This window comes from Pristiophorus japonicus, chromosome 13, assembly GCF_044704955.1.
Source record: "Pristiophorus japonicus isolate sPriJap1 chromosome 13, sPriJap1.hap1, whole genome shotgun sequence".
NCBI classification, from domain to species: Eukaryota; Metazoa; Chordata; class Chondrichthyes; family Pristiophoridae; genus Pristiophorus; species Pristiophorus japonicus.
In genome coordinates, this window is record NC_091989.1 from 32763907 (window position 1) to 32779834 (window position 15928).

The 15928-nt window shown below is 46.2% G+C and overlaps 1 protein-coding gene across 4 annotated transcripts in view; it reads left to right on the forward strand.

The window, feature by feature from the left end:
* Nucleotides 1–15928, forward strand: part of fbxl13 (F-box and leucine-rich repeat protein 13) — a 491421-nt gene that overhangs the window by 123584 nt on the left and 351909 nt on the right. For all 4 annotated transcript variants that reach the window (XM_070897338.1, XM_070897339.1, XM_070897341.1 and 1 more), the window contains exon 6: nt 14734–14888. In XM_070897338.1, the coding sequence (XP_070753439.1) occupies nt 14734–14888 (155 nt within the window). The remainder of the gene's footprint in view (nt 1–14733; nt 14889–15928) is intronic.

Consider the following 15928-nt stretch of genomic DNA (forward strand, 5'->3'; position numbering starts at 1 on the left):
AATCATCAGTCTTAATTTCTCATTTTTATATTTTATATATTTCATAAAATCATTGGAAAAGGTAGACCTCTACCTTATTAAGCATAAAATAAAGCTTTGGGAATACTTCCAGGTCGCCAACATGGAGAATCACCATGGATACATTTGCTTTAAGATGTTTTTGAAGTTGATAGTGTTGATATGATTGTTCCTTTAGAGTGCCTTATCTGTTTGGCATTCATTTATTGTAGTTCTACATGGTTAAGTTTGTTGATGAGGACAACAAGACAAATCACACAGCTTCATTAGATGTAGGTTATATTTGTTGCCATTTGTCAATCTTCAATTCTCATTAATTTGACCAGCATCTCCCTTCCTTTCCGTGATTTTAAAAAAGTGTGAAGTTCCAATGGCAACAGCAAGTGCTGATAAAATATTCGTCATTCACTGGCGTTAAGAACAAGAGCTTGCATTTATATAGCACCTGTAATGTAGAGAAACAACCCAAGATGCTTCTCAGAGATGTGAAGAGAAACAGAAACTAACAGCTCAATTTTCCCCAATTGTCTGCGCTTTTTTTGGTGGCACTGTTTTTTTGGAGTAAATAAAAATCTCCAAGTTTCCCCAAAATTTCTGAGCCAGCGTAATTCATTTAGGAACGATCTTTTTTTAGGCTATGATTTTTTTGCGTCATAGGGTGCGTAACCTGATGTTTGTGCCAGTTTTTGACATTTAAGCAAGTATGACCAACTTACATTTTTCTTAAGACGGCGTATGTGACCACTCCCAAAAAACCTTCTAGGCACTTAACAAAAATCAGCGCACATTACAAATTCGGCGCAGAAAGACGCTATTGTTTTTAGACGAAGTTTTGGAGGGAGTGAAGAAGGCAGAGAATATGCGTAATAAATCTTAATTTTTTCAAAATCAAAAGGGAGAAATTGGAAGTCGACTGCAATTCTTGATATTTTGATTTTTTTTTCCAAAATATCACCCCACCACTGAGTCTTTCCTCACTGGGCTCGAGGGTCGAAGCGTTGGCCGGCAGAATCGCTCCCTCGTCCGGTCACAGGGGCCCGGGCTCGGCTTCCACCACCCCCCACCCCTCCCCGGGTTTCTTTTGAAGCCAGCCACACCTGTGTCGGGGTGAGGGGGCGATTCTGTCGACCGACGCTCCGACCCTCGAGCCCGGTGAGGAGACGTTCGGTGGTGGGGTGGTACTTCAAACAAATGAAAATTTAAGAATTGCATTAGACTTTGTCACCCCAAATGTCTTAATTGAATGCCAAGCTTCCCGTTGTAAGCAAGCCTATTGTGCACCTTGGAGAGAGAGAGAGGAAAGAAGAGGTGTGAGTGCTTTGTCCTGCTGTTTTGAGGTTGTTGCAAAACTACAATTTAATTATGGGGGCAATATTGACAATGCCATATCTTGTGCAAGCCTTCTGCATGATGGTGCTGCGGAGGAGAAGATTGATTAGCCAGCATCACCTGAGGAATCTCGGAGCACGTAGGATGATGGGCAGGAGGCCTTACCCACATCGGGTATACCGAGACGGGTTCATACCTGCACCTGAGTGAGGCAGACTGTGTGAGAAGGCTGTGTTTCCACAAATAAATTGTTACCGAGATCTGTGAGTTAAGAAAAGCAGACCTGCACCCGAGAAGCGTCAGGAGGACTACTTTGTCAGTTGAAGTAAAAGTTACAGCTGTACTTTCATTTTATGCATCTGCATCATTCCAGGTCACAACTGGGGACGTGTGTGCCATTTCTCAACATGCAACACATATCTGCATTTGGCAGGTGACTGCTGCACTATATGCTTGAAGGAATGACTACCTAAAGTTCACAATGACCGCCCAGGCAATGCGTGACAGGACTATGGGCTTCTCCGGGATTGTTGACTTCCCCAAGGTACAGAGCTGCATTAATTGTACCCACATTGCCTTGTGAGCTGGCTGTTGGGGGCAAAGGGTACAACCTCGCCACCTGGCTCATGACGCCCCTACGTGTAACCTGGACGGAAGCTGAGCAGGAATACAACATGTCGCACATTGCGACACACAGCATAAAGAGAGGACCATTGGCATCTTGAAGCAGCTTTTCTGATGTCTGGACTATTCCGGAGACTATTTGCAATACTCCCCTGAGATTGTCGGTTAGTTCACTGTTGTCTGCTGCATGCTGCACAACTTAGCCATCGTGAGGCAACAGTAGCTGGTAGTAGAAGAACCACCTGAGGTGAGAGTGGCTGATGATGAGGAGGAAGATGCAGATGACGAGGAGGAGGAGTACGAGGAAGCCATGCAACTACCTGAACCCAGAGCATGACGCCGGAGGAGGACGGGCTGTCGTGCCCCTTTAACGATTGCTCGAGCCTTGTGCCAGCCTTGTGCCAGCAGCTCATCCGGGAACGCTTTTCTGCCTGAAGACTTAGCCTCAACTATTCCAAATGGACCATGTTTACTGTTTGGACCTGTTCCGTAATGTTATGTTATGTTAATTATGGAACAAATAATGTAAATGATTCAGTTATAATTTAAAATATATATTTTATTTAAAATGTTAACACTTGTTTATACTTAACTTAACTTTAATAAAAATATTCTTGTATCGAACTTTAAACTATTCAGTTAAGATCATTTACAAACTTTAATATTACTTACAAACTTTTAAACTTGTAAATTTACATCATTTACAAAAAACTTTTAATTTGAGAACAGTTACAACAGTAATAACAATAATAATAACAACAACAACAGCAGCAAACAAAGGCTGCACCCATCTCTCCTCCACCTTATTCTAAGACCGCCCGCTGCGCTTGGTCTTGGTGACTCCAGCCCTGTCTGTTGGCGGTGGCTCAGCATTTCTCGGGTTGGTACCAAACCTATTCTTTCAAGCATCTCGGGTAATGCGCATTTCCTGTTGGGAGGCGTGGGCAGGCGGTAATGTGGAAGGCCCGGCTTGGGCCTCTTCAGAGGCTGGTCTGGGGATTGGAGCAGGAGTGGCAGTTGATTCCGTCAATGGCCGCGGGGTCTGGGTGTGTTCCCTTATTGCAGCAGCTACCTCCGACATTCTCTCCCTCATGTGGCCCGACAGCATCTCAACTACCTCCGACATTATCTCCCTCATATGCTCCGCCAGCGTCTCAACTACCTGCGACATTCCCTCCCTAATGTTCACCGTCTGTGTATCAGCGACCTGCGACATTCTGTCCCTCATGTTCACCGATTGTGTATCAGTTACCTGCGATATTCTGTCCTGAATGTGCCTGGACAGTGTTCCCATTTCTCGCGAGAGTGTTGTTACTTCTCCCGACAGGGTCGTAGGTTCGGCCGGCAGAATCGGCCTCGGGTCCGGACACAGCTGCTTGGGGTTCGGCTACAAAACAAGCCGTGGGGGGGGGGAGTAGAGAGAGAGAGAGCGAGATGCCGATCGGAAGGCTTGGAGTCCGGGGAGGGAGAGAGAGAAGTCACAAAACTCCTATTAGTAAAGCCTGGGTGGGAGGGGGGGCGGGGGCGTGGTGGGGGCTGGAGGAGAGGAGAGAGAGAGAAAAAGAGAGGTGCCACTCGGAAGGCTTGGAGCCCGGGGAGGGGTAGGAGAAGTCACAAGACATTTGGGTGTGGTCCATCCATACAGACCTGGAGAGATACGAACTTGTGCTGCCTGCTTTCCTGCCGTTTTGAGCTTCTTTCAAAGATTAACTTTAAGTATGGGGGGCAATATTGACAATGCCATAACTTATGCAAGCCTTCTGCATCATGGTGCTACGTAGGACACAATTGATTTGACTTCATCGCATCAGGAACATTAGCGCCCATAGGGTGCTGGGCAGGAGGCGTTACCCACCTCAGGTATATCGAGACAGGCGTTTGTACCTCCACCTGAGCGGTGCAGACTGTGTCAGAAGGCTGCATTTCTGCAAAGAAATTGTAAGTGAGATCTGTGTTAATAAAAGCAGACCTGCAACCTAGAAGCATCAGGAGGACTGCTTTGTCAGTTGAAGTGAAGGTTACAGCTGCACTTTCATTCTATGCCTCTGGATCGTTTCAAGCAACAGCTGGGGATGTATGTACCATCTCTCAACATGCAACACATGTCTCCATTCGCCAGGTCACGGCTGCACAATACGCGCATAGGAATGACTTCATAAAGTTCCCCATGACCGTCCAAGCAATCCATGACAGGGCTGTGGGCTCCTCCAGAATTGCTGGCTCCCCAAAGGTACAGGGCTGCATTGATTGTACCTACACCGCCTTGCGAGCACCTTTGAAGGATTCCGTGATATATAGGAACAGAAAAGGTTGCCACTCCATTAAAGTGCAGCTCGTGTGTGATGACATGCATCATATCATGTCAGTCGATGCAAGATACCCTGGCAGCACCCATGATGTGTTCATCCTATGCGACAGCGTTATATCTGCCATGTTTCAGCAGCAGCCAGAAGGGCAGAGCTGGCTACTGGGAGACATAAGAACATAAGAAATAGGAACTGGAGTAGGCCATATGGCCCCTCGAGCCTGCTTTGCCATTCAATAAGATCACGGCTGATCTGATCATGGACTCAGCTCCACTTCCCCGCCCGCTCCCCATAACTCCTTATCCCCTTATCGTTTAAGAAACTGTCTATTTCTGTCTTAAATTTATTTAATGTCTCAGTTTACACAGCTCCTTGAGGCAGCGAATTCCACAGATTTACAACTCTCTGAGAGAACAAATTTCGCCTCATCTCAGTTTTAAATGGGCGGACCCTTATTCTATGATTATGCCCTCTAGTTCTAGTCTCCCTTAACAGTGGAAACATCCTCTCTGCATCCACCTTGTCAAACCCCCTCATAATCTTATACTTTTCGATAAGATCACCTCTCATTCTTCTGAATTCCAATGAGTAGAGGCCCAACCTACTCAACCTTTCCTCATAAGTCAATCCCTTCATCTCCAGAATCAACCTAGTGAACCTTCTCTGAACTGCCTCCAAAGCAAGTATATCCTTTCGTAAATATGGAAACCAAAACTGCATGCAGTATTCCAGGTGTGGCCTCACCAGTACCCTGTATAACTGTAGCAAGTCTTCCCTGTTTTATACTCCATCCCCTTTGTAATAAAGACCAAGATTCCATTGGCCTTCCTGATCACATGCTGTACCTGCATACTATCCTTTTGTGTTTCATGCACAAGTACCCCCAGGTCCCGCTGTACTGCAGCACTTTGTAATCGCACATTGCAATGCGCAGCATCATTGAGAGGACCATTGGCATATTAAAACAGCGTTTCCGATGCCTGGACCATTCCGGAGGTTACTTGCTGTACTCCCCTGAGATTGTCGGTCAGTTCACTGTTGTGTGCTGCATGCTGCATAGCTTAGCCATCACGAGGCAGCAGCACCTCGTAGTGGAAGACCCACCTGCGGTGAGAATGGCTGATGATAATGGTGTTGAAGATGCAGGTGACGAGCAGGAGGAGGAGGAGGAGGATGAGGAAACCATGCAAATGCTTGAGGCCGGAGCACGATGGCGGAGGAGGGCGGGCCATCGTGCCCCTTTAATGATTGCTTGAGCCTTGCGCCAGCAGCTCATCCGTGAACGTTTTACTGATGCCTGAGGGCTCAGCGGCAACTATTCCACATGGACATGTTTACTGTTTGGAGCCGTTCCGTAATGTTGTGTTGTGTTAATGGAACATGATTCAGTTTTAATGTAAAATATATTTCATTCAAAAGTTTACGATGTACTTAACTCTAATAAAATTATTCTTGTTTCAAACTTTACTTTAATATCTCTCTTTAAGATCACTTAAAAACTTGTAAATTTACATAACTTACAAAAAACTTTTAATTTGAGAACAGTTACAACAGTAACAATGATAATAACAATAGCAGCAAAGAAAGGCTGCACCCATCACTCATCCCCCTTATTCTAAGACTGCCCGCTGCGCTTGGTCTTGGATACTCCGCCACAGTGGCGCAGTGTTTCTGGGCTTGATACCAAGCTTATTCTTTCTAACATCTCAGGTACTGCGCACCTCTTGAGGGTGGGGGGCGTCAGCGTCAGGCAGCAAGTTGGAGGGCCCGGCTTTGGGCTCTTCTCAGACTGGTGTGGGGATTGGAGTGGGAGTGACAGTTGATTCTGTCAGTGGACGCAGGGTCTGGGTGTGTTTCCTTATTGCAGCAGCTCACTCCAACATGCTGTCCCTCATGCGTCCTGACAGTGTCTCAATGACCTGCAACATTCCCTCCCCCGAGGTGACTGGACACGCTGCGCGGCGCCAAATTCGAAATATACATCGGGGAAACTTTGGCAAAATATTTCTGGCACATTTCTGGCCTAGAAAAACGGGCGTAAATCTGGCAATATGCCAGAAAACGGGCTTGGGGAAAATTGAGCCCTATTTGTTCCATGTCTCCAAGAAGAATAAGTTCTGCTGGGTAGATCTTGCTGCAGCTTCTCCTGCATCCTCCTTTCTGGGGTACTTTCTCTGATAATAACTCCTCCACAGTTGCTGTTGGATCAATATCTTGCCTCAATTAAAAACATCACTATGCAGGATGCAGCAGACAACCACGTTATGGGAGTTGTGATGGGGGTCTGTATTGAAGGAACCCCCCCCAGATTTATCAAGGCACCCTAATCGCAGTTTCAGCATGCCAATTGATTGCTCGATTATTGGCCTTGTGCTCCCATGGCTATCATTGTACTGTCTTTCAGTTGTTGTTGTGGGTGATGGATGGGTGTCATCAGCTATGGGTAGGCCTTTTCACCTAGTAGCCCTTTTCCTCTAGGAGCCCATCCTTGGACATGGTGCTGTTGGTCAAAAATGGCAGAGATGTTAGCCTGATACAGAATGAATGCATCATGGCTGCTACCACGGTATCATGCACTCACCTGCATAATTCATAGACTATGTGGTGGTGCCTTAATCATCACATGAGTGCAGTCAATAGCAGCATGGATTTGTGAGAACCTGGAAGTTGCAAATCCCACTGCTCTGTCATGTTGACTGGCAGAATCCACAGGGAACTTGATGTACTGGCTTGCCTTAGTGAACAAAGCATCCGTCACTTGTTTTATGCAAGTGTGTGAAGCCAACTGGCTAACATGTGCCATGGTCTCCGCAGCCTGGAATGACCATGAAGCCAAAAATTGAAGAAAACTGTCACTTTGACTGCCACTGGCAGAGAGTGACCAGATGGCACAGAAGGCCGTATTTTGTTCTGCAGGAGACTACACAGCTGTTACTTTTTGCTGTGAGAACCTGTTCCTCCTTGCACATTACACCTTCGTGAGCTCCTGGTAAATCTGATCTGTTGACACTATGTGAAGGATAGGAACTGCGCAATCCCTGTTCTATGTGTACTCTGACAGGACCTGATGCTGTCCTTGCTGCTGGTGCTGCTGCTCCCCTTGCCCCACTTTGTCCTCCACTGCCCACAATCGGGTTGCTTGAATCACTCCCATGCCTCTTCTCCTCAATCACCCTCCCTGAAAACAAAGAAATTCTGCTAATAACTTTCAAAAAGCTTTGTTATACTCAGTATTGAAGTTGCAAATTTTTCCACACTACTCAACTAAGAATTTGAGCAGAAATACTCACCATTTTCTGTCTGCAGTTGCTTGCCCCTTTAAAGCAGCTTCTTAAATGCTGATTCAGGCCTTTATCACCAAGGATTACAGAGTAGTCCTACCTCTCCGTACAACTGTTTTAGCGACTGAAAATAGCATCTGAGTCCAGTGTTCAGGCAGCTACCTAAGCTGTGGACCCAAGAAACAGGGAAATAAGTCTTTTGCTGCCAATTTTGGAGTGCTATCACATTGTTTCCACTATGTGGGAGGCCTCAAAATTCGCCCCCATATGAGATGGAGTGCTGAGAACTTTAGCAATTGCTTTGGGACAGAAACTGCAATCAGCAGCACTCCAAAGCAGCAGCTATTAAAATAGGCACCCCTGGCAGATTTTGATGATTTGTCCCACCCTCTGATAGCTTCTCCATTTCCATGAGTCGAATTCCAGTGGCCCACTCCTGCATCGTGGTTTGATTTCTACCCCCTGCCCGCCCCACCCGTTAAGAACGTTTTTGCCAGGCTCCTACCTCTGGCTGACAGAGTCATCACAAACGTAAGCCAGCATCACGAAGAATAACCAGCTGACTTGACCATTCTCTGCTCACCTCGCAATGCCCTCTTTCAGGGAACACCCCTGTTTCTTTTGACACTTTTTCTCTGAAGATCCCATTGCACCCTACACACGTCCATTCAGTGTAGCGTCCCACTGGGCAAAATTGCAATAAGAATCCTGAGACAACATTCATTGCCATCGAGTTTAAACTGCCCCCGCACCGCTAGTAGTCTCTCGCCAGGCCCTCCCACCAACTGAGATGATTTTTCCTGCAACAGACCGTCTGATTGATTTTCTGACCCTTGATTACCACCATTCCCCCCTCCCCTTGTCCCCTTCTCCACTCCCCCATCTCCAGCCCCCTTTCCTTTCACATCTGCCCCCCTGTCCTCTCTATCTCTTCCCTCCCCTGTCCCTCAGCAGATCCTGTTTCACTTATTTCTTTGGGAATTCTGTTGTCACACTGTCCCAATAAAGTCATAAAATGGATGGTAATTGCATAGATTCAGTCGAAGCAATAATTAATATATTGTAATACTGCAACAGTATTCTGTTACCATAAATAACACATGAAAACTTATAGAAGGTACTTTAATAATAATAACTTTTATTTATATAGCGCTTTTAACGTAGGAAAACGTCCTAAGGCGCTTCACAACAATTTTACAACACATTAGATATTGACCATCGAGGGAAAGAGAGAAAAAGTGTGAGAAGGAAGTGAAAAAGAGATTAAAGGCTCAGGTCTGAAGCGGCTGCCAAAATGCACACGCAGATAGACATAGGGGAAAAAACGGGGAAAAAAAACAAATTACATTGTAACTAATACAATAAGGAGTATACAATAGTAAAATCAGTATAATAACGATTATTTATGATTCAGCAAAATTAAATTATGGGGTGGAAATTCCGGTCGGAGGCTTCCCGCGGGCAATTGCCTCCCGACCAGAGAATTTTTACGAAAGTACCTGGTGGTCTAGGAGGCGCCCTGGATTCCGGTGGGGAGGCCTTCGTTTCCCGCGCTGCAAAGGGCGCGCCCGTCCGCAGGGTTCCCATGCAGAAGATGCAGTCACGTGTGACTGCTCAGTCAATCAGGTACAGTATTTCACAACTTTTCCATTAATAGCACTGAGAACTCCATATCTACGAGTTCTCATTGCTTTTAATGGGGAAAAAACAAACACACTGTAATAAAAAATAAAAAACAGACCACACATATTTAAAATTAATTGAAATTAAAGATACTAATGTTTTATTAAAAAGAAATATTTTTCCGATTTTTAAAACACTTTTTAAAATTATGGTTAAAAATAAACTTACCATAGTGGGAAGGGTTTTTAACAATAAAATGTGTTTTTATAATTTTATTTTAACATGTTTTTGTGTGTTTTAAAACACTTGCGCCTGTAAAAGTAGGCTATGCGCCTGCTTTTATCAGGTGCAAGATTTTTGAGGACATTTGCTGGGCAAGATATGCGTAAATCCCGCAATCTTGCCCAAGCAAATGTCCTTGTTCCTGATATGTGTAGGATCTGTCAAGCTCCAGCTTGACAGGTCGGAAAAGCCAGTTTTCAGCGCATGCGAGGAAGTGTAAAAAGAGGTTAATGGCTCGGGTCCAAAGCGGCAGCCAAAATGCACACGCAGAAAGACACAGGTGAAAAAACTTTCAAAAAAATTCAAATTACATTGTAAATAATACAAATATGATTATTTATAATTAAACAAAATTAAATTATGGGATGGAAATTCCTCAGAACTCCAGCGGACAACTGACCTTCCGAATGCCTGCCCCCAACCAAGCCTTGGGCCACCTACCATCAAGGGCGCTACTCAGCACCGAGCTTGCGGCCAACATCTCGCCGTAGGCAATTAGGCTCATACAGCAGTGCCTGGTCTCCAGTCATCTTGGACCCCCTTGCCACTGAACCAAGATCTTACTCAGCTAAGCCCGTGTGGTTGCCGGTGTGCAGCGGCCACTCCACATTAAATGAACTCACACACAGGCATCTTCCACACCTCTAACATGAAGTTCTGGACCTGGAACGTCAGGACCCTCATAGACAACTCCAACAGCAATAGGCCGGAAAGCCGCACCGTCAAAGTTGCCCGGGAACTTAGACACTTGGATATCGACATTGCTGCCCTAAGCGAGATCCAGCGGGCAGGGGAAGGCCAGCTCAAGGAACAAGGTGGATGTCATGTATCCAGACATGTTTACTGCTTGTAATGTTACATAAGATGTGCCACCAGAGGGCACTACTATGGGAAACTTGTACACCAGCTGTATAGTCACTAAGGGGTGCCACCAGAGGGCACTGCAGTGGGAGACAGGTGTGCCAGGCCGAGTATAAAAGGCAGGCCACCATGTATGATCCTCACTCTGGAGTCATATTAAATGGACTAAGGTCACTACAGTTCAAGTGCAATATATTGCCTCGTGGAATCATTATCAGAGCATCCAAAGACATAACAGTGGAGGTTACACCTTTTTCTGGAAAGGAAAACCAAAGGAAGAACGCTGCCTTCACGGAGTCGGCTTCGCCATCAAAAATGAGCTGGTCAACCTCCTTAAAGACTCCCCCTCTAGGGTTAACGCCTCATGACTCTCCGACGCACCCTATCTTGGAACCAATGCGCCACAGTCATCAGTGCGTACGCCCCAACACTCAATGCAACGGATGAGACCAAAGAGGGTTTTTATTCCAACCTCGAACCATCCCTGTCCCGCATCCCCGTGGGCGATGAATTGATCCTCCTAGGTGACTTCAACGCTAGGGTCGGCAAAGACACAGCCCTCTGGGGAGGCGTGATTGGCAGAGAGGGGGTAGGGAAAGCCAACTCCAGCGGTACCCTACTCCTGACAAAATGTCTAGAACATGAACTTCTCATCATCAACACCCTGTTCCGCCAGAGGGACAAATACAAGGCATCGTGGCAACACCCTCATTCCAAACACTGACACCTGTTCGACTATGCCATCGTTCGAGCCAAGGATCGCAAGGATGTGCGCATCACCCGCGCCATGACAGGAGCTGACGACTGCTGGACGGACCACCGCCTAATCCGATCCATCATCAAAGAAGAGGGGACAGTAGAAGCAGTGCCGCAAAAAAGTCAATGCACTTAAAGACCCAGCTAAGAGAGCCCTATACAGCCAGCGCCTCACAGCTAACCTGGCGTGCCTTGATGACCCTGAGATGTTGAATGCTCACAGCGCTTGGTCTGCCCTCCAGGCCTCCATAACCAGTGCCTGTGAAGAGACACTTGGCCATGCAACCAGAAAATACCAGGACTGGTTTGATGAAAATGATCAGGAGATCCAAGAACTAATAGATCGCAAGCAACAACCCAACTTGGGAGCAGCAAAGCAACATTACAGACGGCTCAAGGCTGAGGTCCAACAAAAAACTCGGGACCTAAAGAACAGATGGTGGATGGAGAAAGCACAAGAGATACAACAACTGGCCGACAGCCATGATATGCAAGGATTCTTCATCACAGACAAGGCCACCTACAGTCCAAACTCCCAAGGCCCCACTCCACTGCTGGCCAAGAATGAGGAAACACTCATCAAGGACACCGAGGCTGTCAGGGCCCGCTGGAAGGAGCACTTTGAAGATCTCTTTAATTGAGACTCTGCCTTTGACTCGAGTGTTCTCGACTCCATCCCGCAGCATGCTACCTGCCACCACCTCAGTGAAACCCCAACGTTGCACAAGGTAGGAAAAGCCATAAAACAGCTCAAGAACAACAAGGCTACGGGAGCAGATGGAATCCCTGCTGAGGCGCTAAAATATGGCGGAAGGCGCTGTTGGCGCGGATACATGATCTCATCTCTCATCTGGAGGGAGGAGGGCATGCCGGGAGGTCTCAGAGATGCAGTGATCATGACCATCTTTAAAAAAAGGGACAAATCCAACTGTGGCAACTACAGGGGAATCTCCCTGCTATCAGCCACTGGGAAGGTTGTCGCTAGAGTTCTCCTCAACCATCTTCTCCCTGTGGCCGAGGAGCTCCTCCCAGAGTCACAGTGCGGATTTCGTCCCCTACGGGGCACAACGGACATGATCTTTGCAGCGCGACAGCTGCAGGAAGAATGCAGGGAGCAGCACCAGCCCTTATATATGGCCTTCTTCGACCTTGCAAAGGCCTTTGACACTGTCAACCGCGAGGGTGTATGGAGCGTCTTCCTCCGTTTCGGATGCCCCCAAAAGTTTGTCAACATCCTTTGCCTGCTCCATCACGACATGCAGGCCGTGATCCTTACCAACAGATCCATTACAGACCCAATCCACGTGTGGACCGGGGTCAAACAGGGCTGCGTCATCGCTCCAACTCTCTTCTCAATCTTCCTCGCTGCCATGCTTCACCTCACAGTCAACAAGCTCCCCGCTGGAGTGGAACTAAACTACAGAACCAGTGGGAAACTGTTTAACCTATGGCGCCTCCAGGCCAGGTCTAAGATCACCCGAACCTCTGTCGTTGAGCTACAGTACGCAGTACAATGCCTGCGACTGCACACATTCTGAGGCTGAACTCCAGGATATAGTCAATGTATTTACTGAGGCATATGAAAGCATGGGCCTTACACTAAACATCCGTAAGACAAAGGTCCTCCACCAGCCTGTCCTCGCCGCACAGCACTGTCGCCCCCAGTCCTCAAGAACCACGGCGCAGCTCTCGACAACGTGGACTATTTCCCATACCTCGGGAGCCTCTTGTCAACAAAAGCAGACATTGATGCGGAGATTCAACACCGCCTCCAGTGCGCCAGTGCAGCCTTTGACTGCCTGAGGAAAAGAGTGTTCGAAGACCAGGCCCTCAAATCTACCACCAAGCTCATGGTCGACAGGGCTGTTGTAATACCCACCCTCCTGTATGGATCAGAGGCATGGACGATGTACAGAAGACACCTCAAGTCGCTGGAGATATATCACCAACGATGTCTCCGCAAGATCCTGCAAATTCCCTGGGAGGACTGGTGCACCAACATCAGTGTCCTCGTCCAGGCTAACATCCGCAGCATTGAAGCACTGACCACACTCGATCAGCTTTGCTGGGCAGGCCACATAGTTCGCATGCCAGACACGAGACTCCCAAAGCAAGTGCTCTATGTGGAGCTCCTTCACGGCAAACGAGCCAAAGGTAGGCAGCAGAAATGCTACAAGGACATCCTCAAAGCCACCCTGACATCACCACTGACACCTGGGAGCCCCTGGCCAAAGACCGCCCTAAGTGGAGGAAGTGCATCCGGGAGGGCGTTGAGCACTTCGAGTCTCAACGCCGGGAGTGTGCAGAGGTCAAGCGCAGGCAGCGGAAAGAGCGTGCAGCAAACCAGTCCCATCCACCCCTTCCCTCAACGACTGTCTGTCCCACCTGTGACAGAGTCTGTGGCTCTCGTATTGGACTGTTCAGCCACCAAAGAACTCACTTCAGGAGAGGAAGCAAGTCTTCCTCGATTTCGAGGGACTGCCTATCAATGAATGAATGAATGCACGCTGAAAACCGGCTTTTCCGATGCCTTCCTGGGTCTGTAGAAACTTTGTACGGGCCCGGGACGTCAGAATTTCTGCCCCAATATATACCATAATTATAAATTAAGTTAAAATTAGAAAATCAGCAATGGAAGCAAATTATATCAGTTATTAGCTGTCTTTAAGATTCATTCCCTGTCCAGTGATTCAATTAATCTGGAAAAACCAATCACTGTCCTCCACCCTTGTGATGTCATAATTTTATTACTTTTTATTTCTCATTTTGTCCTCTTGATAGGACATGTAATAGCTCCAGATTTGCGCTGCTTTGCTCATGTTACATTGTCTTTGTATATCCTCTGGAACAACGAATAATATTATGATTCCCTTTCTCAGGAGATGGTTTGAAACCAGTCCTTGCAGTCCAGAGTTTAAAGCAAAAATCTATTTTAATGTGTTTATTGTCTTCTCCCTTTCCCCTCTTTTTGTGCCACTGTCCACTGCTGAAAAATCAGGTGACAAGCTGAGCTAGAAATTCCAGAGTTTTAGGAGCACAAATCCAGTGGGAGCAGAGGGGCAAGAATTTGGGGAGCAGAGAGGAAGGGAGTGGGGATGGGGAGTATGAGGAGGGAAGAGGCAGACAGGAGAGGGAGGGTGGAGAGAATAGGGGTCATGGATAACAATCGGGACCAGGAATACTGGCTGACTTTATCTCTCTAACCCAGGAGATACTGGGGACCAATTATTATCTTCTTCCCAAAACGAATAACAGATAAAAATCAAACCTGGACCATTCTTGTCTGTACGGCTTAGTTATTGATCCAAAAATGTTATAAATCATTGGGAAAGCTCTTTGGTATTTTTACTCAAGGCCACTTCTGATCTGAAGATATGCTGAAATCATGCAGTAAGCATCTGTGTACTGAAGGAAAAGAAGGAATGTGTTTGTGTTAGATCCTTTTTGATTTACACAATTATTGTGCTATAATTAACTTTTTCAGTGTGCAAAAGTAATAGAACACCAAAACCACTGGGAATTTTTGGTGGGGCTTGACTGAAAACAGAGAACTACTGCTTTAAAGCTAAACAACAGAGGTTACATCATGCTAGATTCAGTATTACTGTTTGCAAGCAGTTATTTTTTTATATTTAATTTTTATTTTACTTCAGTTTGTGGCAGGCGTATCTCAGAAACGGAAGAATGCAGCAGATGAAAATGTTACAGAATCTACTAAAGGCTTCGAATAAGTATGTACAGGCAAGATTAAAAATGGCATTTAATGCATGGTTGCAATGGATGTGGATCCGAAAGCAACAACAAGCCTGTGAGTTGAAATGCATTTTATATGATAAAGAACTGGAACTAATACTTCTGTCTGCACATATGTGCTGTATTTTTTGTTTAAAGGTTGTGTAGTTTTTATGTTCTGCTATCTTAATGTTTACTTAAAGGAAACCCTTAAATGAAAAGTATATTTGATGCAAGTAAGGCATTGACTCCCAGGAGTGGCAGTATAAGGGCAGGAAAAACCTAAAGTATTTTTTATATTACTAATTTTGTTCTTGCCCTTCTGTCCAGAGGACTTTGACTCCTTGTGAGGCTTGGCTACATTGAGGTATGGCTACATGGGTGCAGACACCCTCCAATGCTTTGATGGCCATTTGATCACCCTCACATGACCATGTGTGAGCCTAGATAGCAGGCCATTTAACAGCGAGAGCTTACATAGGATATACAGCTCAGAAACAGGCCATTCTGCCCAACCAGTCCATGCTGGTGTTTATGCTTCTTCCATCTTTCCTCATCTAACTCTATTAGCATGACCCTCTATTCCCTCCTCCCTCATATGCTTATCTAGCCTCCCCTTAAATGTATCTATACTATTCGCTTCAACCACTCCCTGTGGTAGCGAGTTCCACATTCTCACCACTCTATAGGTAAAGACGTTTATATTGATGACCTCTAGTTTTATTCTTCCCCACAAGTGGAAACATTCTCCCTGTATCTACTCTATCAAAACCTTTCATAATTTTAAAGACCTCTATTAGGTCACCCCTCAGCCTTCTCTTTTCAAGAGAAAGAGACCCAGCCTGTTCATCCTTTCTTGATAGGTATAACCTTGCATTTCTGGTATCATCTTGTAAATCTTTTTTGCACCCTCTCCAGTGCCTATATTCTTTTTGTAATATGGCAACCATATCACAACTAAGTTGACCATGTCCTCATTTGGCATCCAAACGTGCACTTCCAGCAGGACAAAATTAAGTTTCATTACCTATTTACACACATACACAAAATTAAGTTTATCTGTTTCCTACATTGGTGATTCCCCTTGATGACTGTGTAAGTTGTGTTAGATAAGCA